Below are 27,148 nucleotides of genomic sequence, written 5' to 3' on the forward strand. Positions count from 1 at the left end.
TTTCGATGTTATATACTGTCAATTATCACACGCTTTTTTGATTATCGAGGTTATATGAAACCAGCTCCTCTTAAAATAGAAGACATATGCTTTGTATTTAACACTGACTCGTCTTAGCTACAAATGCTATACCAGGTGAGTGCACGCGCTGTTGTGTTCCAGTTTGAAGAACATTGTACCGTACTTTCTAGACAATATGAGATTTATCATAATTACGTCTCAGGGTGACGAGCGTAGTGGAGTGTCAGGCAGCACTTTGTAATTAATCTGTATGGCGTTACAACTGTTTCTGGACGGTCGTTTCGCTTACCATCAGGCGAACGGCATGCTCATCATTCAGTAAAAATATACTTAGAGCGCTGTTAAAGTATCAAAACTCTCATCTTCAAATTCTAAAACCGTTCCATCCATTTTATCTCGTATCAGATCTGCTATCTGACAATGACCTTACGGCGCGGGATCACAGCCGTTCCAGGGAACCCTTATCGTGTACCAGACAGGAAACATTCGCGGCGGTGATGTAACAATTTATCGCTTATAGGTTGGGCTTTCGCTGCGTATGTTGAGCGGCACGGTTTTGATTTTGAGTCTGGTACTAAGGTATTGAGCCTACTTTCGTTTTATCTGTTGATACTGTCTTTGATTTTGTTGGATATTGTAGTCATTCTAGGTGTTACTAATAATAATAATAAAGCTTATATACCGTAATTTACAATTTTATGAACTACTCAGATCTGGTTGTCTTGTTTAACAGCATAGGCCATCTCCAGTCTTTATTTTGGGTGTTATCAGTTAGTAAATTTCTTAAGATGTACGCAGAATGATATATTTTGGTTTGATGGTGTGTGTTTCTTATGGTTGTAGGCGTGTTCAATATTAGTTGTATAAACAAACAGCATCTTTCATATGCGACTCTCGCAACAGCGGTCTCAAGTGTGCTGCCAGCAGTGCACATCCATTTATTGTATTCCACTTGAAAGAAATTTTAGCCAGTGTGTTTACTTGGCATTATAAGACTTAACATATCATGTCTCAGGGTGACGTATCCATCTACTCACTTCAAGACTATTTATCAAAAAATAATTAAATTTCTATTTTGAGGTGAGTAATTGATATTTATATTTTCACTTAACTTAAAACCTTCATACTACAACTAGAGCATTTTGCAGATGATATTTTGTTCTTTGGGACCCTCGAAATATTTTCTTAAACATGCAGATGCATCCACATTCGCAAATCTGTTCCACTCGAGTACCGTTATTCCTCAAATCACAGGCATCCGCTCGTGAAGTTTTTGTACATTTTTTGCCACACCATTGAAAGTGATTTTTTCATCAACACATGTTTGAGTTGCATAACTCGCTTCAAGTTACAATTTCTTTTCTGCGTTGAATGTTATTATTTAGCTTTAATTATAGCGTACGGTCTTGGTTTTGTAATTGTAAATGGGAATCGGGTTATATGGTTATTTGTCAACAATTCTAGGGTATTTCATAATGCTCGGACCACTGAAGTTAATGTCAAAATATATTATCTCAATAAACACAAATGAATGTCAAAAGTCAAATCATACTTTAATTATCTAACGTTGTCAAACTATTACGCTAAACTGTGGCTAATCGAGTTTCACTATTGCTATAATTAATTATATTATTAGTAATTATTGTTAAACGTGCCTAGCATCCAGTGTGTCTCTTGTATGCTGAATTAAACATAACATCATCACGCATTTTATCCCCGAAGGGGTAAGCAGAGGCGCAACTAGGGCACCCACTTTTCGCCAAGTATGTTCCGTCCCATGATGTGATAGGGGGCGAGCCTATCGCCATATCGGGCACAAATTCCAGACTCCGGGCTGATACTGAGCAGAAAAACCCAAATATCACTTTGCCCGACCCGGGATTCGAACCCAGGACCTCAGAGCGCTATTGTACCAGACGTGCAATACAACTACGCCACCGAGGCAGTCTGAATTAAAGTAGGTATATATTTGTAGTACTTAATACAGGGCCTGATCAAAACTTTTGAATGATGTTATTCGTCACATAAATGTATAAGCCAAACAAATACAAGGCTAATCTATGCCTCCAAATAAATAGTAAAATAAAATAAATAGACGTTTAATTTAATACGATAACTGATAAATAAAATTTACTAGAGTCTTGTGAAACGGCAAGGCGAGTGACAAGACTAAATTCTATTTCAGTCTGCAATTCAAATTCAATGTTACATGTATTTATAATAATAATAATAATATCAGCCCTGTATTATAATACTTGCCCACTGCTGAGCACGGGCCTCCTCTACTACTGAGAGGGATTAGGCCTTAGTCCACCACGCTGGCCTAGTGCGGATTGGTAGACTTCACACACCCACGAAATTCCTATAGAGAACTTCTCAGGTATGCAGGTTTCCTCACGATGTTTTCCTTCACCGTTAAAGCAAGCGATAATTCACAAAGAATACACACATAATTTATTAGAAAAATCAGAGGTGTGTGCCCTTGGGATTTGAACCTGCGGACATTCGTCTCGGCAGTCCGTTCCACAACCAACTAGGCTATCGCCGCTTCATCAATCATGCATTCATGTATTTAAAAATAAATATTGTAAATGTAACTTATCAATGATGTCATTTCTATAAATATGATACTTGGAACTACATTTATAATAATAACAGCTTGTGTGCGCGCTTCCGGTCGTTTGAAAGTTCTATTTGGCGAAAAGCTTTACTAAGCGATAGTCATATTTTAGATTCATGTATAAATTAGTTTTCCGGGTCGACCGGGCAATACTAATTAACAGACAATCAATGTGAAATGACAGTTACGTTTCGCATGGTGAGAGATATTCAGAGATGTCATGAATAGACTAAGTCTTGGGTATACTTATATTCTATTTTGCGTCCCAGAAAACTGAGTATTATTCCAGTCAAGAGCTTTCACAGGCGGAGCTGATTGCAAATGCTAGTAACATTAAAAAAAACATGATTAATATCCTTCCCTAACAAATAGCATTAGTAACAAAGTACCTAGACTGACCTATCTTACAAAAAGTTTCTTTGTTCTATACCACCTGCCTTGCCAGGGTATGATTTCTGTACCTGATGTTCCTTCTCTGTCGCACGCATTCCGTCCTTGTCACACGGGGCTTGCACCCCACAACCTTTGTGGGTGTCTTTTTCCTTTGCCAGTGGCGTTTAAAAGTTGGGTGTGTGAGGTCACGTGGTGTTAGTTTTGGCGGGAAATCTACAGGAAATTGTGAAAATGGAGTTTATTTACGCAGTGTGAAACGACGTGATGTTATATTATGAGTAAGTCAGAAATCTGTTCTGTAGTTTCTGATTCTGAAGAACATTAGCTTGAATAACAGAGGATTTTGAGATCTAATTTCTAAGGGTGATGACATTGCTTTGTAATTGATTCTACTAATCTTTGGCAATGTGGCACACTATCCCGCGATTTGCTTGTCCGTCTCACCATTTAATTCAATTCTTGCATACTGGAACCTTATAATAATATCAGCTCTGAATTGTATGCTGCCCCACTGCTGAGCACGGGCCTCCTCTACTTCTAAGGAGGTTAGGCCTTCGTCCACCAGGATGGCTTAGTGTGGATTGGTAGACTACTTTCAAATTTCTTGCACATAACTAATCGGGTACGATGATTTCCTTGTGATGTTTTCTTTCATCGCTAAAGCAAGCAATAATTCACAAAGAAAACACACCTAACTTTTAAAAAAGTTTGAGGTATGTGCCTTGGGTTTTGAACTTGCGGACATTGTCTCGGCAGTCCGTCCTACTCCCAACTAGGCTATCGTCGCTTCTAATCTATCGAACCATACTTTGTTTTATTATCCTGGCATTGGCAGTCTTCATTATAAAACTGGTTTAAACTGATGACGTCATTCTGTAATTATTATGTGGTATAAAATATGTTTGTTTTCTTCTCTCGATTCTGTAAGTACTAGCCTTTTATCTAATCGGCCGCAGGTTCGATTCTCGGATAACTCGAATGTTTTTCCAATAAAATTAACAAACTTGGGCTATATGATCGCGTTATCGCTCCTAAAGCTAATGCGCATTAATACCAAATCAATGAAGAGATTTTTCTGTAAGACAACGAATATATTGTTGTTCATATTATGCCATTCATAATAACTCTCATACACTAATTTACCTTAATTAATAAAACTTAATCTGTTACACCATTTTCTGCCTTAGGTTAAAAAAATAAAGATAATATTGAAATAATCACTTGATTAAATATGCTTACTTGCAGGACTTTTAATGCTACTTCAAACATCCAAAACCTCAAATCTTACTGAATAAACAGTCATCAGTATTACATAAAAAATAAAACGAAATGAGATCCTCCTTTTTTGGAAAGTCGGTTAAAAATAGTACCTACATCGCGTTTAAAAATGTATAAAGAATTACACACAAGTCGATGTCAAAATCGTGTCGCGTTATTTGCAATGAATGAGCCTCAAACGAGTTCGATATCAGCTGATGTCTCGATGGCATGCATAAATAAATAGTCGACTGTTTTTTTTACGTTCTTACCTCACCGAAAGTGGCGGGTATTATTATCTCGGGTTAACCCTCGCGCGGTGGATTTTGTTGCGTACCTGGCTGGTATTTTGGACCGATTTGAATTTGGTTCAGAGTGTCGTTTGATTCAGTAATGGTTGCGTATTAAGGTTATATTCGATCTTTCTAGCAACGAATGATGGTTGTTAAACACTAACCCCTTATTCATAGACGTTTTTTATCTAAGGACGGAGTAATGCTGTGATAACAAGTCAGTTTTTCAGTGCTCAACGGCACTGAGAAACAGGTATAGGGCTGTTGTGATTGGTTAATATTGAGATACAACAATATTACCCAATCACAACGGCCCGATGTCTACGCACTGCAAAGGCTGCCATGCCGTCAGCACTGAAAAACAGACTTGTTATCACAGCTTTACTCCGTCCTTAGATAAATAACGTCTATGTATAAGGGGGTAAATGGACAGGAGTTACATTAAAGTATTATTGATTTTATTGTTAAAACACCAAACATGTATTATTTAGATTTATATTATAGTCATGTGATCCTATTCCATCTACGCGTGCATATTAGTCTTTTTGCAATTACGGACATTCTATTTGAAGGACGTAAGAATTAATCGATTGTAGGTAAAAGAGTAAAAAAAAACCTATTTACTTATCAAAGGTATCCTTCGCTTAGAACGCCTTAAAGTGAGAAAAAGGGATTCGCCCCCGTAGATTAGTGAAAGGATTCTAACATTATGCCGTAAAAATGATCGGTGTATGGGTTTTCATAATGATTATATTGCAAAAATCCCGACATATTAATAAGTTTCCTAACAAGTATTCAGAGAGCTTGGACCAAAAACATTTAAAATAAATTAAATGATCATTATTAATTTATGTAAGTTTAAATCTAGCGATTTATCAACGTCTCATTAGCAATGACATATTAGTCTGCAAAGCCGGTCCAAAAGACCAACACTCCACGGGAAGGTTAAAAAAACCAGTTCCATAACGACAGACGGGTCTTATACTCTTTGTATAGTGAATCTCACGTCCTTATTCCAAGTTCATTGTGTGCCTACGATTGGCGCCATTTTTTTCTCAATATTCATCAATGACTCAAAGGGTACGTCTGGCAGCGTAGGGTAAAAAAGTGATTGGTGACGATCTGTTCGTAATTTGTCGGTTCTGTTTGTTATTTTTATTCTTTTGCAAATTTGATGGAATTTTATGGTTATTTGGAGTTGTAATTTATTGAAAAACAAAGAAAAAGTTTTTTTTTTAATTTCCTGTTGGATTTTTAAGGGTTTATCAGAGTGCCAGAGGTCATTCATCGTTCTGTTGTCTGTTTTCTTCAAACCTTTCTTTACACACTTTCGCATTGCTATGTTAATAAGATATTTGAGTTTAATTTAGTTTTTTATGTTGTCTGCTTTATGCTAAATTAATGTCTGTAGTATAAATGTCGTTCAAGTTTTTTTTAATCATGGTGAAATTTAAAAGTGTTCGTGTGAAATATTTATTTTTTAATAATCCTGCTCCTGGATGTTGAATACACTTGTATGTCAAATAATAGATCAGTGGATACGTAAAGCCGATTAATATAAAGGATCTTTACCGTTACCAGCTGTTATAGTGAAAATAGACCAATCAGAATAAAGCCTTATTTTAATGGCCAATTTTTATTAGCAAAAATTTTATACTCAGTGTAACTACTGGACATAAAGACTTAACATCTCAAGTCTCAGGATGGCGAGCGCAGTTGAATACCAAACAATACGTAATTCAAGGTGTTGTATGGTGTTTCTACTGTTTATGGGCGGTCGTATCGCTTACCGTCAGGCGAACAGCAAGCTCGTCTCGTCATTCAAAACAATACAAAAAAATATGAATATCGGTCAAGATTTATTGCCATCTTGCGCATGTTCAGACGAGGCAACTTTAAGCAATTATTGCGTACAAATTGCTATTAATAATAGATTTGTCTAATTGAAGCTTAAACATTGACAAGTTTACGATTTATTCCAATTGGTTTATTCTTACCATTGAGTTCTCGGTTGAGAGTTGATCCGTACAATTGGCCCTATCGATTGATGGCATAAAATAACAGTGTTATTTGTTTCAGATTTAAGCCGGTTTGGTTACCGGGTGTGGCCAGGGTATTTTCAAAAATTACATCACTTTTAATAAAAAAAAAAAGAATGTTTTCTTTGAGCAAAATTTGCTATCTCCAGTAATTAAGAGTATTTTCCTCCAGACGTGGTTAAAAAATTCCACTCTATATTGGACACTGCCTTTAATGCATCCACATTCCTCTGGCAGATGTGAGTGGTCGACATGGTTATCGTCATTTGTTAGCCTTCCTTTTCCTTATACAAAAATGCTTGCCTCCGCTCCATAAAAATCTTTTGTAACAAAACGGAACTGTTCAAAAACTATTTGGTTATAACACGTGTTGTGACTCCAAACAAGGCGTACTAGTTTGGCATTACGTAATCCTTATTATTATTAGGATGGAAGTTATAGTTTGGAATGACGTCTAAATATAGGGTTCCTGGTATGCTATGTTTTATATGCTTTGAGAGTTCACGATGTATTTTGTATCTGTGATGTCGCGTTTGGTTAGTAGAAGCGTTATTGTTTTTTATGCGTGCATGGTAAAGTGACCCCTACTGCACCTGATGGTGAGTGGAGTGAGGTCTAATATGATGTCGACTGACGAGAGATGATTAACCTTCGGCAGTCGATACAATTATGCCGTCCTGTTGGAATCGGATATACACAGGCTCATCTCGGAACGCGACACACTTACGTGCGCCACTATGGCGGGTTTTAACACCTTGGGTATGGTGGTCGCTATCCGGGCGGATACAAAATATATCCTACCAACAGCAAAAGCTGGCCCTGGCGTGGTCTTGATCAATTCCCAGTGTTGAGGCGTTTATTACTCGAGCCTGATGTTTGTATTTACTCGGAAGCTGCGTGTAGATCATTTCTATTCATACGACAAGAGTACCTATGCACGCCGTTATAGTGGTCCTCGTGTGGCGTTCCGGGATCAGTCTGTGTATATTTTCTATGGGATAATTTTCTGATGATACTCTATCTGGAGGCTACTTACACCACAATTTGCAGTGCGGTCACTATGCCGTGGACGTAAAAAAAGAGGATTTTTAATGTTTTAATTTACAACCAATATGTATATTCAATAGTTTTTGCATTTTTTCCATACTTGTCTAGTGAATTGCCGTTTTTATTTTAACCTAGGCCGAAAATGCCAGTCAATCTACTTATAATAGGACAAAAACATCAAATACTGACTTTGTAACAATGCCTAATTCATCATAATCATTGTACGCGCTACGTGACTTGGAGTAAATATTCTTTGGACCTTACCTTTGCCGCATCATTAACTCGAGGAACAGTTTGCTGGCACGCGTTGTTTTTTTGATACAATTGACTAGGAGACTTCACCGTTGAAGCGAATGATAATTGATAAATATTAGACACGTAACTAAAAAAAACTACTAAAAAACACGTAACACGTAACTTAGAAGTTTGTCTTAGGTTTTGAACTTGCGAACCGTCGTCTCTGTAGTCAGCAAGCTATTAAAAACAATTCATTTCGGTAGTATCGACAGGATTTAACGATCGTTAACATGTGTCGAAGCTAAAGTTCCAGGTGTTAAGTCGTGTGAAGTCGGGGACGTAGAAACATCTGGTTATCTTTGTAATAAATAATTCTCTACATTCCTCCTGTTTGTACAAGTAGAGCATAAGTTTGTTTAATTAGTGGTGAGATAACGCGGGCTTAACAATTTTTGATAAGGTTTTGTTTAAGTAAAATCTGTGTAGCACAGTGTAACGGAATTGAAATTACGTGCACAATATAATATGACAGGTTCGGTGTCAACAATATTTAAAATACTATCTTAATTTTAATAATAAATAAATAGAATCTTAAACTTAATTTGATGGACAGTATTATTAATATTTTTCAGTGAAAATTCAACAGTTCTAAGTATCAATCTTACTACCATTAATGTTATAAGTATAATTGTAGTTTGTATTCTAAATATTATAAATAAAAAATATTATACTTGTCTGGAATTGAATGCATGCCCCAAAACGGCTGCAAAGAATTACCTAACCTATACTTTCCTTATCATGTATTATAGCCCCATCACTTGTAAGTTGTCAACAGGCCCATTTCATATAACTAAATGCGAGTTTATAGCATAGCTTTATTAGTATTATCACAGAATGTATTATAATCTATCTATATATATAAAAATGAAACCCTATTTCCCTTGGTCACGCCATAACGCGTGAACGGCTGGACCGATTACACTATATTTTTTTTGTTGTGTTTGTCAGTGTCAGGAGAAGGTTCTTATAAAAGAAAATATTGAAAAAATTGCGCGGCAAATTTGAAAATTTAAGAAAACTTAACGAAAATATTAATTTTATATAACTGTCAATTGTTTGAAATAACTGTCAGCGATTGACAGAATGCGCTCTGCAAATTCATAGTTAAGACGGGACAACGTCTGTCGGGTCAACTAGTTATTTATATTACACACATTTCAACCAGGCTCCTATAAACAAAATTGTGATTCGATAGCTTTATGGCTTATTTTATACGTCATTGGCCATCGATTGGCAAATTGTACGTGCCCCTTACAAGGATAAATTGTGAAGGTTACTAAAGGGGCCTCGTTAGTTAAATAGCACAAGGTCTATATAAGATTAGGCGATAAGCCGTGGTAAATTTGACTGCCTAGAGTGGGAGGTCCCGGGACCGAGTCTCAGATCGGGAAATATGTATTTGTAATGCAAATTTCCGGGGTTTTGATCTTCTAAATGGTATTCGCGTTAGGCAAGTGGTAGAAGGATCCAGTATTTCCATAAATAAGACGAGGAATCAATGGTCTCTTTCGTTTCTAAGAGTCCGAGTTGTGCTGAATTAGAAGTAATTCGTATAGTAGTGGGCCCGTTACCTATTTAAGCATGGAAAAAACCGTATGGCATTTGGGCTCAATACCTATTAAATATAGAGAAAAATGTAATCCCGGTAAATCTTTTGTGCATTATGTGGTTTCGCCTCTATCTATCCCCTAATTAGGACAGCCGTGAACTTACATGCATAAATGTTTGTTGTCAGAAAAAGCGGCTATGACAGCGAGACGAGCGAGTACTCAGAGGACTCGACGGCGTACGAGGATGCGCCGGTTGCAACCAAAAGCTCTGGGCAGAGGAAGAATATTAACAGGGGCCGGTGGACTAAGGAGGAGGTACGTTGGCTTTGTTATAGTCTTGAGGGTAAACTGTCATCATACGTAGTCTGATAGTTAAATATAGTTAATTATAGTTATAGATAGTTAACTAATAGTATGAATGAAGATCCAGTGATATAGTTTGGATGTTTGTTTTAAGTAAATATAGTAATCCAGAACGAATTTGAATCAAATTTGGCACACGGATAGACGATGTCCTAGATGCAACTTTTTATGCCGGTAATTTGCTTCTGTAGGAAATTTTTCAAATTTAAGTAGATTCCCCTGGTGTTGTATAGATGGCGCTATGCATCGCTACAATGATTTAGATTTTTTTTGTGGATAAATTGCTACAAGTAGTTTATGGTAATAAACGAGGGTAAAAATCGATGATAGTCTAGTCGGGGAAGTATCAAACTGTCCAGATAATGGTCCACATTGATCGAAAACTGAGTCACATGCTTTCTGCAATATGCTTGAAAAGTGTGCATCTACCTTGTATTGGCATGGGTTGACGGCAGCTGGAAAACTGATTATTAATTTGTTTAGAATCTTTACAAATAAATCAATTACACTTATCAATATCTTAAAACTATTCTTAAGAATAATTATCAATATATCACATACAATTATATAAAAAAACTGGTGAGCTGTTAGCAAAGTTAAAACCATTAAACATAACATATTTAGGTTTACCTTAACATTTCCAGGACAAAAGGCTAAAGATGTACGTGAAGGCGTACAAGGAGAATTGGGAGAGGATTTCTGCAGAATTCCCTGACAGATCGGATGTGCAGTGCCAGCAGCGGTGGACCAAGGTGGTCAACCCGGAACTAGTCAAAGGACCCTGGACCAAGGAGGTATGGACACAGGCTTTAATGTTGTAGTTTAGATTTTGGATATAAACGTGTATTTTTCAAAGTCGGTAACGCTTGGAGGTTTTCAATAGTAAGAGTGAGATATTAGTAAGAATATAATTAACTCAGAAATAGGGTAAGGGTAATGTGACTATTTAAAGTAATTTCTGAGGGTGGTAGAAATAATTGATTCTCAACGTGGGTAGTCGACGAAAGCTAGATAATATGACATAAAGTAACAAGATTATTTTCTATATAGGTATTGAATATTTACCTCTTTATAATGATTGTCACATTAGAAACTGCTTCTCATTGTGCTGAGTTCTTCTTCTTTTATATTATAGCTGCCACCGTTTATTTATCGGTGAATTTGGCAATGTCAAGTAATAATAAGATACAAAACAAACGCCACTTTCCCCTTCTTTCTTATTCTGAGTTAGAAACTTACCCTACAAGAGGAAGTTGACATTCAATGAGCATTACAATACTGCGGAAACTCGCATCAGATATCTCTATAACAATTTTAAAGGTTTTAAACGGTATACTGACAATCATTGACGAACTTAGAAATAAGTTGAAAAAATTCAATCACATCGCATTGTATTCACATGAAATCAAAACAGCAGTCACAAACTTATCTTCGCCAATCCAAAGTCCATTTCAATTCTATGCACTCATGCGCATAATTGATAGTATTAGGCCAGCTACGTCACATAGATGTCAATGTCCACGCCACTCGGTCTGTGAATCATCGCTGCAAGCCTGCACGCGTTGCGCATCCGCATAATTATAGTCATTCATACTGGCCAATGTTGGGTCAAACGTTTGTTATGTTGGAACAAACGTTTGTTGTTCAATAGTTGTTATTGTCGTCAGATCGCGAGGAAGCATCCGTATTTAAGAATTTTATATAAGAACTAGCTTGTGCACCCGTCTCCGCCTACGTGAAAAAGTTTTTCCAAGATAAGTCTCATTTTATATTTCCACGGTAGAAAAGTAGTCTATAGCATTCAGGGGTAATGTAGCTTCCTATTATTGAAAATAAAATTAATAGCAGCAGCAGCAGTTCAGCTTTCGATGTTAGTATAGATTTCGTAGGTCATGAGAAATTGCCTGCACTAAGGCAACGAATTAAGGACTCTCAGTAGTGAGGGCTTTTTTCCACCTGTATGATAGTTTAGTAGAACGATTATTATAGATTTGTAAGGCAAATGTCTCAATGTTTGCATGCCGTTTATGGTTATTCGTGTTCCTTACTATCAATACTCATATCTAGGAATCAATAAGATCTTAAAGTCGATTTGCTAAAAATGTCCTAGGTCTCTAAAGAGGTCGACTAGCCAATAGCATTATTGCATCTTACCAAATATGTCAAATAAAAATTATTACGTGATGCAAAGACTATTCAATATTCAGAACATGAATAAACAATGGTTTTCATTCATAAACTCTGCCTATCTTTATGGTCAAAATTGACGTCACTCCTCCGAAATGTCATACTGGATGTATCGATAGGTTTGAATGTTAAACAGTTTGTTTGTGGGTTTATTGTTTTTTTATGTGTTGTTTTTGGGAATTCATTAAATAGTTGAGCTTTTGCGTTTATAGCTATGGATTATTCGGTTCCAATTTTTTTATGGAATTGATTTGTTCAATATATGGCAAGAGGCTCTTCCTTATTACACCGTTTTGCTGTTTCATCTATTCTTATTGTTTTAATAAGTTCTACTCATGGCTCCGGACGTCCTTATAATTATTGTGAATACGACTGTGTTTAAAATGTTGGCTTATAATTTCCTCAAAGATCTCCAAATCATATTTATTATTTATGTTGTCATAAAATTAACACATACCGATGACCCCATACGGAACTCCAACCGTGAGAAAAATTGTATCAATGAAAAACAATCGCTTGAATAGGCGATGACTAAGACAGTAAGTTAATAATACACGCCATAAACTAATGCAAATGATAAAATTAACACGAATGTAAGAATTTAGGTGTGTCTTTGAAAAAATATGAACGCAACCTCCTTGTAATGTAGTTTATTGTGACTGCATAGGTTTCTTCTTAAAACAAAATATTGTACGCTCTGTCTTCTTCCATGCTTCAACTCTTGTAATCTATATATAAATATAAATGAATCCCTATTTCCCTTGGTCACGCCATCACGCGTGAACGGCTGGACCGATTTCAATATTTTTTTTGTTGTTTGTTATTGTCAGGAGAAGGATCTTATGAAAGAAAAAATTAAGGAAGTTGAGCGGAACGTTAGAAAATTTAAGAAAACTTAAAGAAAATATTAATTTTATATAACTGTCAATTGTTTGAAATAACTGTCAGCGATTGACAGAATACGCGCTGCAAATTCCTACTTCAGACGGGACAACGTCTGTCGGGTCAGCTAGTATACGATAATTTATTAACTTATCAGTCTTAAACGTGGAAGATACAATCGCGAATGACAGTCTTGTGCTGATTTTAGAACAGCTGATAGGACTATGACCATGACCGTCTTGCTGGCGGCTTCGATATGCTCCACGATAAATGTCCCATTTTCCCGGGATAAAAGTAGCCTATTCCCTCCCAGGGTCTCGTACTGTCACCATACCAAATTCCATCGAAATCTGTTTATTTTTATTCTTGCTCGGTAAAGTGGTTTAGCTGCATCTGATGATAAAGCGAAGTGAAGTCCATAGAAGTTGCCGACTGGCCAAAGATAATAAGCATCCCCAGACGGTCAGCAGTCAGTTTAGTTGTTAAAAGCGTAACAAGCAGACAGAGTTACTTTCGCATTTATAATATAAATATGGATTGCGATAGTTGTCGGCAGTCGAATTTATTCTAAGTCGGGTAACACTGTATGAGTTTTTTTGAACACGGTTAATTCGGAATTTGGCCATAAGGCAATTTGAACGTAAGGAAAGTTGAAGTTAAATAATCCATTTTTGTACTAACATTGAATTAATTTTGGATAAAGATGAAGCGGTGTGAAGAAGCTTTTGAAAGAAATCTCGCCAGAATCTAATGCCTTCTATAAGAGACATATATTACATAATTCGTCGAAACTTTTCAAGATCTGGAGACTAAAGAATAAGGCAATAAGGCGCAATCGAAATACCATCTAAAAACTGTTGTCTGTCGAGTATTTTTTACAAATCCAGTTTTTATGTAAAACAAGTTTATCGACCGTTTAATTAAATGCGTTTTAACAATAATTATGAACTTCTATTTTTTATCTTTATACTGGTTACTATATTTTCTCTAGTATAAAAGTATTTTGGGTTTGTGGGTCTTCTTGACCTTCATTAAGAGCTTTTATTGCTAGCAATGTTCGTGCTAAAAATCATACACGAATAACGAATATTTTCATCAAAAATCATAGTTTTGTTTTGCTGATTTTTTTTACATTCGGTAGTTTAGTGGGAATATGGCGTGTGTGTGAGTTTATTTGGCACTGCGACAAATTCTCTTAAAGTAGTAGTAGTGGCATTAGGGCGTGTAAAATTACAATTACTTTTTATTGATATTTATTATGTTCGAAGCTTTTTTATTCACATCTACAGATCGAGTGACGTATCACTACATAGTATAAAACAAAGTCGCTTTCTCTGTCCCTATGTATGCTTAAATCTTTAAAACTACGCAACGGATTTTGATGCGGTTGTTTTTTAAAGATAGAGTGATTCAAGAGGAAGGTTTATATGTATAATAACATCCATTAAATAGTGGAGAAATATTGCACCCGTGCGAAGCTGGGGCGGGTCGCTAGTTGTAGTTATTTTCAAGAAGAAAAGCATGTGGTTTCATTCAGGAACGCAATGTCAATTGACCGTGTATACTCGTGCTAACTAATCAACTCAATGTCACACAGTTTCCTTATACATTTAGCTTTTGTTTCCTTACATGGTGGAATTTTTATATTTACCGGTCCATTGCCTTCGCCCACGTGCAATTTGATTTACGTGTCTCATCGTTTTTTGCATTTTTATAGTTAATGGACTAAATAATACGAATGGCAATGCAAATTATATTGGTCTGATTTTAAAAAATACCTAATAAGCATTTGAAGATTTTTTTGGCTTTTGAATACAATATTTTGGAATGATGTAATCGTGGACACGTTTAGCGTTTTTTAATTGACCTTTTTATAAAAACTTGTTTTTAATTAATCATAAAGAGCCACCCCTATTTTCACTTACGTAATTTATCATTGTAATAAATCATAATATATGACAGATTATGTCTGTCGTTTTGAATTCTGCATACCGCATTTAAAAACAGGACTCAAGAACCAAATTCCTTTTAGTAAAAACGCCTTATCATGAATATTTAGCGTAGGGTTGCCAACAGTATTTTTATGAATCGCTTATGGTTAAATTACAGAGTCAAATAAGTTATATGTTAAAATATCATTGGAAAGAAATAATGTATACTGGTTCGACATGGCACTCCTTAATGGAAAAAAACCTTATAGAATATTAATCTATAAAATATTTCTATAATATTGAAATTTAAAGATATAAATTATTCATATTGATGTTTCTTTAAAATGCATTTTTGTTTATTGAAGCATATTCTTTTCTTCACTGCTTACGTTACAAACAATTCTCATCTATTTTAATGTATTGATTTTTTTTACTTTATTGACTCTTTCTCAATGAAGTTTGTTTGTTTTGTTTTTTTATTATTAATTATTAACAATTCTTAGTTTGTTTTCTATCTTATTCTTTTAAATATATTGAAATGTAAGTGCATTGGTGGCAGCCCTAAGCAAGTACGGTGTGACATATATCCGTCCTTGACTCGGTCAGAAGTTTTTTTGTTTGTTCGTCGCCACGTGCGTTCGTTCTGTGCGAATGTTTATTTAACATACAGACTTACGGATAACTTGGGGACAGTGTATGTATACTTTAAACATGTATTCCTTTATTCTGTGGTGTTTTTGGGTGACATTAATAGACAAAAGTGGGTATAGATGGCCATGGATCTATAACTGTACAATATAAGTAAAAAAAAATATTTTTTTTGATATCATTAAATGTAAAAATGGATCTACAACCTTGCAATATAAATCACCTGTAAAACAAAAAAAAATCCTATCATTTTATTTGAAAGTGGCCCTGATGTAGTAGTGTAGCCGGCATCTTCGAGCAATTCGGTTTTTTTTATAGTGCCACGGCTATGTGACTCCACTGTACCTGATGGTAAGTGGAGTGGTAATAGTATGTTGACTGACGAGAGATGATTGCCCTTCGGCAGTCGACACAGTTATGCCGGCCTATTGCAACCGGATATACACAGGCTGATCCCGGAGAGCGACACACTTACGTGTCGGGTTTTAACATCTAGTGTCCGGTGGTCGCTATCCGGGCGGATATAAAATATATCCTACCACCAGAAAAGGTTAAGATCATACTTGTATGTCCTATTTCAAATAGTGCAAATCTAGCATATTAAGTGTCTCACAGGTTTAAAGTGAAAATGTAGAAAATAAAATAACTAAAGAAATAAAAGGTAATACATTATTTTTCTCCAGCGACGATCTGATTTGTTGACTTTGTACGCTGGCAGCACATTGTTTTCGTATATTTGTTAATGTATTTATCTAGCTTAACTAGCAATTTTAATTAGGCACCGACACTAAAATTGGTTTCCAATATATACCGGTTATATGAAATTATTTTGTGGTTTTGAGTGGCTTTTGAAGGCGGTTTAATTTTTTATTAAAATTATTTTAATTTAAGTCGACAACAGAGACAATACTTAGTATAAAAATTACAACCGTATCCATCTTTTTCAAGCATAATACACCGGAAAGTATTTAGATTGCATTGTTTGAAAAAAAATAGTGAAAATGTACGATATAGACTATAGTTTAATGTTTTAAGATATTGCATATTTCATATTAATATATGTCGTAATTGCATATTTATTTGAAATCGGCCGTTAATTGGGATGAAACAAGGTCGTATTTGGTATACCAAAGGAAACCTAACGAGGCCCCAACACTGGCGTCTCGAACTGTGTGAGATAATGAATGATGTCATGAATGAATCGAGATAAAAAAGCCAGTACTTTTATTATTATGTTTTATGGCCACATGTTGTGTTTATTGGTTTGCAATTAATCTCACGCTATAGGGGCGGGCAGAAGTATTGGTAGTGTTCTCTTTGAGAATTTATTCTGCTCTGCTGGATTAAGGCGATACCTCAAGGTCCATTTTCATACATTTTGTTTCGGCTTTAATCTGGGTAACTAAACAAGTATTGGCAAGTAAAGGCAGAAATATCCATGATTATTAATTATTTTTACATTTTTCTTTCAACTGCGAGAACTAATCACTAACTAGACGTGAATTTAAATTCTTTACTTGCCAATACTTGTTTAGTTACCCAGATTAAAGCCGAAACAAAATGTATGAAAATGGACCTTGAGGTATCGCCTTAAGTATTAATAAAATAAAGTTTTTTGTTTTCTTTTTTTTTCTTGTTTCTCTTGTTTTTTATTTCTTTATATAATTTTTGTCTTTTTTATTATTACTTATATTGTATAAGCTTATATTAGGTTATCTTATATTATCGTAATTTAACTAATACTATCTTACTTTACTAATAAAATTAAGTTGGGCATGCGTCATTTATGATTAAAATAAATCTGTAAATTGATATTTTCTGACCTGTCCTTTGAATTTGTGACCTGATTTAGATTTGATATGGTTCGTATTGACCTTGGTTTGAGGGTCTTAAAGTCAAAGGTCCCCCGTTGTCCAAAAAAGTCTAAACTGGGAACGGTCTCATGCCCTAAGTTCGCAAAACACAGCCCATAAACCAAACAAGTTGTTTATCAATCTGTGATTTTAGATACCCAATATACACCTGAGGCGCAAATTCATAACTTCCTTAAAATAATCGATTAGCCCTATAACATCCAATTAAATAATTAAGAAATTGATACAAAGCATTCGCACTTTTTATAACATATATGTAAATGTTGCGTATCTAAATAAAAATAAATCGGATGAACGCAAAAACTATTTAAATCGATTATTTGGATCACGATTTAAATTAGTTCATGTTGTTGCGAGTTTTTTTTTCGAGTATTGGCTTGAATAATTATATAATCTTTGGTCCTTATCCTTCTAATGTGGGGTTAGTGTTCACTCAGGAATATTGATGAACAATTTGCTGATGGTGTAATTGTTGTCACGCGAATAGCGACCATCGTGCAAAGTATGAAATATAGTGTAAGTGTCGCGTCTCGAGATCAGTCTGCGTATATCCGGCTTCAAACACTGTCCTAATGGTATCAACTGGCGAGTACTCATCTCTCGTCATTCAATACTATTTGAACAGCAATACACTTACCATTAAAATATTGTGTTAGGGTAGAGACCGGTCGCCGAAATATTATCTATCGGAAGAATTTGTTCCGGTCTTGCGATAAATATTTACAAGGAATATATTGTATTTGATTGTGTACCATCTGTCGTGATTTATGATTAGCTATACTAGCTTGAAGCTTCGCTCGTTATTATACCAACACAGCACCTAGTTAGGATTTCAAGGTGTCACGTTCTGGTATGTCTGTATATTCAGTTTGGAACAGGTCGCCGTGGTATCCACTAGCAAGTTAATTTGTCGTCGATCGAGATTAGACTATACTCACCAAGTGCAGTCACTTTGCCGTAGAGTTGAGTCACTTTGCCGGCAGGGGAGTCATTTTGCCGTGTTTTTAAAAAGTAGCTAAATATAACAAACTTACCAGTCAGTGTGGGCTAGATAGTCAAATGATTCCTGAAAGATCTTAACCACAGCGGATAAGGATCATACGGAATGAAATTGAACATGGTTATGGGTGAATTTGTATTGGATTCTTACTATCCATACTTAAGTTATAAATGTAAAAGTAACTATGTCTATCTCTATGTTATGCTTTTACGGCTGAACCACTGAACCGATTTCGGTGACATTTGGTCTGGAGATAGTTTAAGACCCTGGGAAGGACATAGGCTAATTTTATCCCGGAATAATCCGGAATAAACTACTTCACGCGAGCTAAGCCCCGAGCAAAAGCTAGTATTGTATTGGAATCAGTCGTAAGCCACGTCACACACCCACACAGCTGATCGGAATACTCGCTGGACCCGTTCACCTTGTAATATAACGTATTTTCGCACGCTTCGATCAGATGGTTTTGTTCCATTTTTTGTTGTGTTTAGTAACTTTGCTTTTTTGCATTGATTTTTGTATACGATTGTTGTTAGTCGTGCGTGATATAGAAGATAGGCAGAGAAGGAAGGTGGTGAGTGATCTAAATTAATAGGAGGGGCGAGTAGGGTGGAAGTAGTTCGGACTAAAATAGATGGATTATTAGGACCTTCGGAAGTATCATACGTAATACAAAATGTAATAGTGGTATAACCAGCCTATTCTTGTCGCAACCAAAACGTAGGTGTTGGCTCTACAATTTTGTGACTAAACTTTATAACAACACACTTTATTGCGAAGTATTAAGTTTTATTTTGTTTTGTCCACAGGAAGACGAGAAAGTCGTAGAATTGGTCGCGAAGTACGGGCCCAAGAAATGGACGCTTATTGCGAGGCAGTTGAAGGGCAGGATAGGGAAACAGTGCAGGTAATGTTATATCTATAGGACCTCACTAACTTTTCATCAGAATTCGTAGCGATTTCTGAGTTTTTTTCTACAAAATTTCATATTCACTCCGAGTATTCATCAAAGAGCAAGGAAGTAGTTGTATGCGTTTAACCTAGGGCAGTAGTCTTGACATCAATTTCATGTTATGGATAAAACTAAAATTCTGATTGAATTGACAGATAATCACATCGCTAGGTCCTTGTGAATGTTACCTTCTTTCCAACAGCCTATAAAATTGTAATTCCATATTACATAAATATATATGTTTCCAGAGAGAGGTGGCACAACCACCTGAACCCGTCGATAAAGAAGACCGCGTGGACGGAGCACGAGGACCGCGTCATCTACCAGGCGCACAAACAACTCGGCAACCAGTGGGCCAAGATCGCCAAACTACTGCCGGGCAGGTCAGTAGCTACGAACAGAATTAACGCCTGCTTCGGTACTGTCGTTGTATTCGGTACAAGGTCCAGGTTCGATTCCAGGGTTGGGCAAAGTGATATTGGTTTTGCTATTCAGTATCAGGCCGGAGTGTGGAATTAGTAACATATTGGCCACATCCTGGGATGACGGCGGAAAGTGGGTTTAGTAATTACGTGTATGCTTTTTTTTATAAGCAGCGATAGCCTAGTTGGGTGTGGAACGGACTGCCGAGACGAATGTCCGCAGGTTCAAATCCCAAGGGCACACACCTCTGACTTTTCTAAAAAATCATGTGTGTATTCTTTGTGAATTATCGTTTGCTTTATCGGTGAAGGAAAACATCGTGAGGAAACCTGCACATCTGAGAAGTTCTCTATAGGAATTTCGAAGGTGTGTGAAGTCTACCAATCCGCACTAGGCCAGCGTGGTGGACTAAGGCCTAATCCCTCTCAGTAGTAGAGGAGGCCCATGCTCAGCAGTGGGACAGTATATAATACAGGGCTGATATTATTATTATTATTATTTTATTCGTGCACGGTAAAATGATCCCACTGCACCTGATGGTAAGTGGAGTGGGGTCCGATAGAATGTCGACTGACGAGAGATGATTACCGCTCGACAGTCGACGCGATTATGCCGGCTTTACTATGAGGGGGAAGTAGGTATTTAATATGTTCAACTCTATCTTTCTATTTGATTAATTTCTTTGTGGCATAAAGGAAGATTAGTGTTTCTTGAGACTTCGAGCTTCACCGTTCGGTGTGTTAATGCGTGCTAACGGTCCTGGCTTACCAAGTTGTAGTGGTGGGAGGGGGATAGTCTTTACACTGCCAGTGTATACGCGAAACCAGATAAACACTGCCCAGTGTATATCTGGTTTCAAGACATTGTATCGACTGCCGAGATTATTATCTCTCGTCAATCGAGACTTGGACGTCAATTTTACCATTAGATACAGTGGCAAATTTGTTAATAGGCTGTACAGTGTACAGGCCCTTGGTCTAGGGGGCAGCATAGTTACCTCATAAACTAAGTGGCCTATCTCAGGGTTAGTATAAATTTGTCAGTGATCAGATGCACCGAGGTATTTGTACAGGCAGCAATAACATTTGCGCTATACTTAAAGTTTCGTATGTTGTCCGTTCTTCTCTGGTGAGAACTGCTTTCCGAAACGGTGGTAGAGTTAATATTGACGGAATATAAATAATGTACATTATACAGGTTCAAATAAATTATATGAAAAGCGAACGTTTGATGTCATGCATGGAAACAGTACTAGCGGTACAAATAAAAAAAAAATCTTTTTAAACACAACGTATTTATTTTACAAATAGTGCTACATATAAAAAAAAAAAAGATTTTTTAACACATTTATTTTTTTATTTAAAGCAATGTGTTTCCCTTCCAGGACGGACAACGCGATAAAGAACCACTGGAACTCGACGATGCGGCGCAAGTACGAGCCCGACCTCCTCGACAGCTTCGAGTCTCTGCGCCGCAAGCGGGTAAAGCCGCGCGCTGTGTGTAGCGAGCCCGCCTCTAACGCCTTCCACGAATGCACTGACAAAGTCACTGTCGCCTATAACGATGTGAGCTTGGCTTTTTATGGTTTTTTTCTGTTTGTTTTTATGTTTTTTTCGGTTGGTGGGTTTTGTCACGAGGGTGCAAAATTTTTTTTGTGTTATTTTTGTGAATTTAATTTTTTTATTAAGGTAGGGAGAGATTTAAGTTTCGTAAAAAATATTAAAGGCAAATAAATATTCTAATTTGGCCAATGTGTAAAAACTTTTTTTAAAATCTACATTGATTTGCAAACGCATAACATGGTAAATAAAAAAAAACATTTCAAAATTTGTTTAACGTTTTTGCATTATAACTACCAAAGACCAAGTGACATAACTCAATTTATGTTAATTTTGTTTAAGCCTGCGCTATCATCGCTTTGTGTTCCATAACTCTATTCCATTTTAGTTTAGATATTTTATCACACAATTCAACATTCATTAAAAGTGGTGTTTTCGTACTAAAACACTTCGGTTGAGGTATTTCATAATACGCCACCGTTATATACGTGGATAAGGTATTTGAATACTATATAATCTAGTTACAAATATATCATATTTAAAGAACGATAACCTAAAATAAATATATATCTACTCATTTTTGGTTATTTCTGTTGTATTTACAGTCTTACTTATAAAAATTTCGTTAAGTTATGCTTAGTTAAAACACTAATTTACTCGATCAGCTGTAAGTCAAAACCCGCCATTTTGCCTCTTAATAAGGTTTAAACTAGGTAAGTGATGATGTTTTGACAGCTATTTAAGCAATTCTTAACCACCTCTTAACGCTAAAACAAGTTTATAAGTAAGACTGTTAATGATTAGCTGATTAAAAAAAAAACATTTTTTTTTTATTTTGTTCTTAACTTACAACAGTGCAGTGAAGAAGGATAATGATTTCTTTAAATATGGTATCATCAGATGTAGATAAAAATAAATATTTCCTATTTGATAGAGTTGGGTCGCTGGCTCACTATTATAACGTTTTTATATTTAATTTTTTTTGGAAAAAATTAGATATAAAATTGTCATGAATAGTAGAAAAACAATAATTTATGATGGTATCTTTATTCAACGACTCAACGTCACGCGCGACGTCCCGCGTCTATGTTAATAAGGTCTCAGTCCTCAGTTACCTATTTCAAAATGTATTCTGTTTTTGCTGTAAAGGGAAGTGCAAAAACATTTTCATATATTTAGTTTAGGGTCCGTTCAAGTATTACGTAACGCAATTCGGGGAATATAGGTGTCTTGTAAAACGTTACGATGCGTTACAGGGGCGGGAGGGGGCTCTCGTACAAAGCGTTATGTAACATTGTTTTTTTTCTTTTCAAACAATAACAAAGGTATTTTAGCGACTTTCCGGTGTTTTGGGTAACTTGATTGTATTAGGAAAAATTTGTAATTTTGGAGTTACATACTTTAGGGCGGTGGCGTACAGGAAAATGTTACGGCGCGTTACACGGGACGGTGGAGGGTTCAAAAATTGCACAAATTGCGATACGTAATACTTGGACGGCCCAATATCTAGATGGTGGTACACAGATTATTTATTATAAATCTTTGCTGAAAAGATTAAAGATGCCTCCAAAGATTTCCGGATTAATTTTGTTCCTTTTCCATGAATAGTATTTTTTTTACTTAGGCCTTTTTAGTTCTAAGACCCGTATTAAAAAAAAAACAATCTCACTTTTGAGTAGGATCTTAAGTAGATTTTTGAGGTGTTAATTTATTTAAAAAATAAATGTGATTAATCATGATCGTCTGATATCTGATTTGGCGTTGTTTAATAAATAGAATTCTCGTACGTTACAACTTAAGATATTACGTAACATTTTGTTGATATGTTTTAGCGACGATCTTAAGACGTTGACTTTAACATGACAGCGCTTATGGTATTTCAGAGCGAAGTTGAGATGCATTTGTTAATATTGCTATTAGAGTATCTTTTTTATACTGGGTCGATAAAATTAAAGACTTCATTGCAGCTTATGGAAAAGGAATAGGGTTGAATAAGAATATCAACTGACGAAAGATGTTTAATAGATATATTTAAGCCTGTTTGTTGAAACCGTAGTATGCTAGACTATGTATATTTTCAGTTTATGTATTTTTATATACACACTCTCTTTTATCCCCGAAGGGGTAGGCAAGCAGAGGCGCAACTGCCTCCACTTTCCGACGCATATATTTCATGTCAGGAAATGAAAAAGGGCGAGCCCATCGCACCGTTATTTATCGCCACCTCATTGTCCGGCAGCAGTCGTGGGCGGAGCCGCCGAGCGAGCCGGCGCCGAGCAACTCGTCGAGCCAGCCGTCGCGCCACGTGCTGCACTGCCGCCGCGTGCTGCAGTCGCAGCTGCACAGCCTGCAGCCGCACAGCCTGCCGCCGCGCCGCGCCGGACTCGTCGCCGCAGACGTGCAGCTCGTCGACTCGCCCTTCAAGTGAGTGCCCGCCACCATACAGCCTCTACCACCATTCACCTATACAACTCGAGCCAGCCGTCGCGCCACGTGCTGCACTGCCGCCGCGTGCTGCAGTCGCAGCTGCACAGCCTGCAGCCGCACAGCCTGCCGCCGCGCCGCGCCGGACTCGTCGCCGCAGACGTGCAGCTCGTCGACTCGCCCTTCAAGTGAGTGCCCGCCACCATACAGCCTCTACCACCATTCACCTATACAACTCGAGCCAGCCGTCGCGCCACGTGCTGCACTGCCGCCGCGTGCTGCAGTCGCAGCTGCACAGCCTGCAGCCGCACAGCCTGCCGCCGCGCCGCGCCGGACTCGTCGCCGCAGACGTGCAGCTCGTCGACTCGCCCTTCAAGTGAGTGCCCGCCACCATACAGCCTCTACCACCATTCACCTATACAACTCGAGCCAGCCGTCGCGCCACGTGCTGCACTGCCGCCGCGTGCTGCAGTCGCAGCTGCACAGCCTGCAGCCGCACAGCCTGCCGCCGCGCCGCGCCGGACTCGTCGCCGCAGACGTGCAGCTCGTCGACTCGCCCTTCAAGTGAGTGCCCGCCACCATACAGCCTCTACCACCATTCACCTATACAACTCGAGCCAGCCGTCGCGCCACGTGCTGCACTGCCGCCGCGTGCTGCAGTCGCAGCTGCACAGCCTGCAGCCGCACAGCCTGCCGCCGCGCCGCGCCGGACTCGTCGCCGCAGACGTGCAGCTCGTCGACTCGCCCTTCAAGTGAGTGCCCGCCACCATACAGCCTCTACCACCATTCACCTATACAACTCGAGCCAGCCGTCGCGCCACGTGCTGCACTGCCGCCGCGTGCTGCAGTCGCAGCTGCACAGCCTGCAGCCGCACAGCCTGCCGCCGCGCCGCGCCGGACTCGTCGCCGCAGACGTGCAGCTCGTCGACTCGCCCTTCAAGTGAGTGCCCGCCACCATACAGCCTCTACCACCATTCACCTATACAACTCGAGCCAGCCGTCGCGCCACGTGCTGCACTGCCGCCGCGTGCTGCAGTCGCAGCTGCACAGCCTGCAGCCGCACAGCCTGCCGCCGCGCCGCGCCGGACTCGTCGCCGCAGACGTGCAGCTCGTCGACTCGCCCTTCAAGTGAGTGCCCGCCACCATACAGCCTCTACCACCATTCACCTATACAACTCGAGCCAGCCGTCGCGCCACGTGCTGCACTGCCGCCGCGTGCTGCAGTCGCAGCTGCACAGCCTGCAGCCGCACAGCCTGCCGCCGCGCCGCGCCGGACTCGTCGCCGCAGACGTGCAGCTCGTCGACTCGCCCTTCAAGTGAGTGCCCGCCACCATACAGCCTCTACCACCATTCACCTATACAACTCGAGCCAGCCGTCGCGCCACGTGCTGCACTGCCGCCGCGTGCTGCAGTCGCAGCTGCACAGCCTGCAGCCGCACAGCCTGCCGCCGCGCCGCGCCGGACTCGTCGCCGCAGACGTGCAGCTCGTCGACTCGCCCTTCAAGTGAGTGCCCGCCACCATACAGCCTCTACCACCATTCACCTATACAACTCGAGCCAGCCGTCGCGCCACGTGCTGCACTGCCGCCGCGTGCTGCAGTCGCAGCTGCACAGCCTGCAGCCGCACAGCCTGCCGCCGCGCCGCGCCGGACTCGTCGCCGCAGACGTGCAGCTCGTCGACTCGCCCCTTCAAGTGAGTGCCCGCCACCATACAGCCTCTACCACCATTCACCTATACAACTCGAGCCAGCCGTCGCGCCACGTGCTGCACTGCCGCCGCGTGCTGCAGTCGCAGCTGCACAGCCTGCAGCCGCACAGCCTGCCGCCGCGCCGCGCCGGACTCGTCGCCGCAGACGTGCAGCTCGTCGACTCGCCCTTCAAGTGAGTGCCCGCCACCATACAGCCTCTACCACCATTCACCTATACAACTCGAGCCAGCCGTCGCGCCACGTGCTGCACTGCCGCCGCGTGCTGCAGTCGCAGCTGCACAGCCTGCAGCCGCACAGCCTGCCGCCGCGCCGCGCCGGACTCGTCGCCGCAGACGTGCAGCTCGTCGACTCGCCCTTCAAGTGAGTGCCCGCCACCATACAGCCTCTACCACCATTCACCTATACAACTCGAGCCAGCCGTCGCGCCACGTGCTGCACTGCCGCCGCGTGCTGCAGTCGCAGCTGCACAGCCTGCAGCCGCACAGCCTGCCGCCGCGCCGCGCCGGACTCGTCGCCGCAGACGTGCAGCTCGTCGACTCGCCCTTCAAGTGAGTGCCCGCCACCATACAGCCTCTACCACCATTCACCTATACAACTCGAGCCAGCCGTCGCGCCACGTGCTGCACTGCCGCCGCGTGCTGCAGTCGCAGCTGCACAGCCTGCAGCCGCACAGCCTGCCGCCGCGCCGCGCCGGACTCGTCGCCGCAGACGTGCAGCTCGTCGACTCGCCCTTCAAGTCAGTACACCATATCATATTTATTTCATAATAATAATAATATCAGCCCCGTATTCTATACTGTCCCACTGCTGGGCACGGACCTCCTCTACTACTGAGTGGGATCAGGCCTCAGTCCACCACGCTGGCCTAGTGCGGGTTGGCAGACTTCACACACCTTGGAAATTCCTATAGAGAACTTCTCAGATGTGCAGGTTTCCTCACGATGTTTTCCTTCACCGATAAAACGAACGATAAATTCACAAAGAATACACACATGATTTTAAAAAGTCAGAGGTGTGTGTCCTTGGGATTTGAACCTGCGGACATTCGTCTTGGCAGTCCGTTCCACACCTAACTAGGCTATATATAAATATAAATCCTGGACCGATTTTACTATTTTTTTTTTGTTGTGTTTTGTTATTGTCAAGAGAAGGATTTTATGAAAGAAAAAACACTAAAAACTGCGCGAAAAATTTGAAAATTTAAGAAAACTTAACGAAAATATTAACTTTATATAACTGTCAATTGTGTGAAATAACTGTCAGCGATTGACAGAATGCAGCGCCAATTCATAGTTAAGACGAGACAACGTCTGTCGGGTCAACTAGTACTATATAAATAATAATAAAACAATGTATTGTCCGCAGGTTTGTGAACATCGAATCGTTGCCGTCTAATTCTCCGATCAAAAACTATTTGTCGCAAGCCTCCGCCACAAATGAATGCAACCAGGACACAGGTAACAACACCATTGCATAATCCTACTAATATTATAAATGCGAAAGTGTGAGCATGGATGTATGTCTGTACGTACATATTTATGCATGTATGTTTGTTCCTCTTTCACGATAAAACTACTGAACGGATTTGGATGAAACTTTACAGTAATATTGCTTATATATCAGGATAACACATAGGCTACAATTTATAATGATTTTGTGTAATTTAGTCATAATATAAC

General features: G+C 39.2%; 1 protein-coding gene across 7 annotated transcripts in view; it reads left to right on the forward strand.

The window, feature by feature from the left end:
- The window catches only part of LOC115444122 (myb protein), a 76,506-nt gene that overhangs the window by 36,503 nt on the left and 12,855 nt on the right, over nucleotides 1-27,148 (forward strand). For 3 of the 7 annotated variants that reach the window (XM_037443513.1, XM_037443491.1, XM_037443499.1), the window contains 7 exons: nucleotides 9,703-9,832; nucleotides 10,525-10,674; nucleotides 19,212-19,309; nucleotides 19,603-19,737; nucleotides 21,162-21,342; nucleotides 23,576-23,760; nucleotides 26,835-26,926. In XM_037443513.1, the coding sequence (XP_037299410.1) occupies nucleotides 9,703-9,832; nucleotides 10,525-10,674; nucleotides 19,212-19,309; nucleotides 19,603-19,737; nucleotides 21,162-21,342; nucleotides 23,576-23,760; nucleotides 26,835-26,926 (971 nt within the window). Of the gene's footprint in view, nucleotides 1-3,199; nucleotides 3,313-9,702; nucleotides 9,833-10,524; nucleotides 10,675-19,211; nucleotides 19,310-19,602; nucleotides 19,738-21,161; nucleotides 21,343-23,575; nucleotides 23,761-26,834; nucleotides 26,927-27,148 lie in introns of those variants that run through there. The other 4 variants (XM_037443509.1, XM_037443495.1, XM_037443504.1 and 1 more) reach the window with 4 other exon arrangements.

Source organism: Manduca sexta, chromosome 5, assembly GCF_014839805.1.
Source record: "Manduca sexta isolate Smith_Timp_Sample1 chromosome 5, JHU_Msex_v1.0, whole genome shotgun sequence".
In the NCBI taxonomy this organism is placed as follows: Eukaryota; Metazoa; Arthropoda; class Insecta; order Lepidoptera; family Sphingidae; genus Manduca; species Manduca sexta.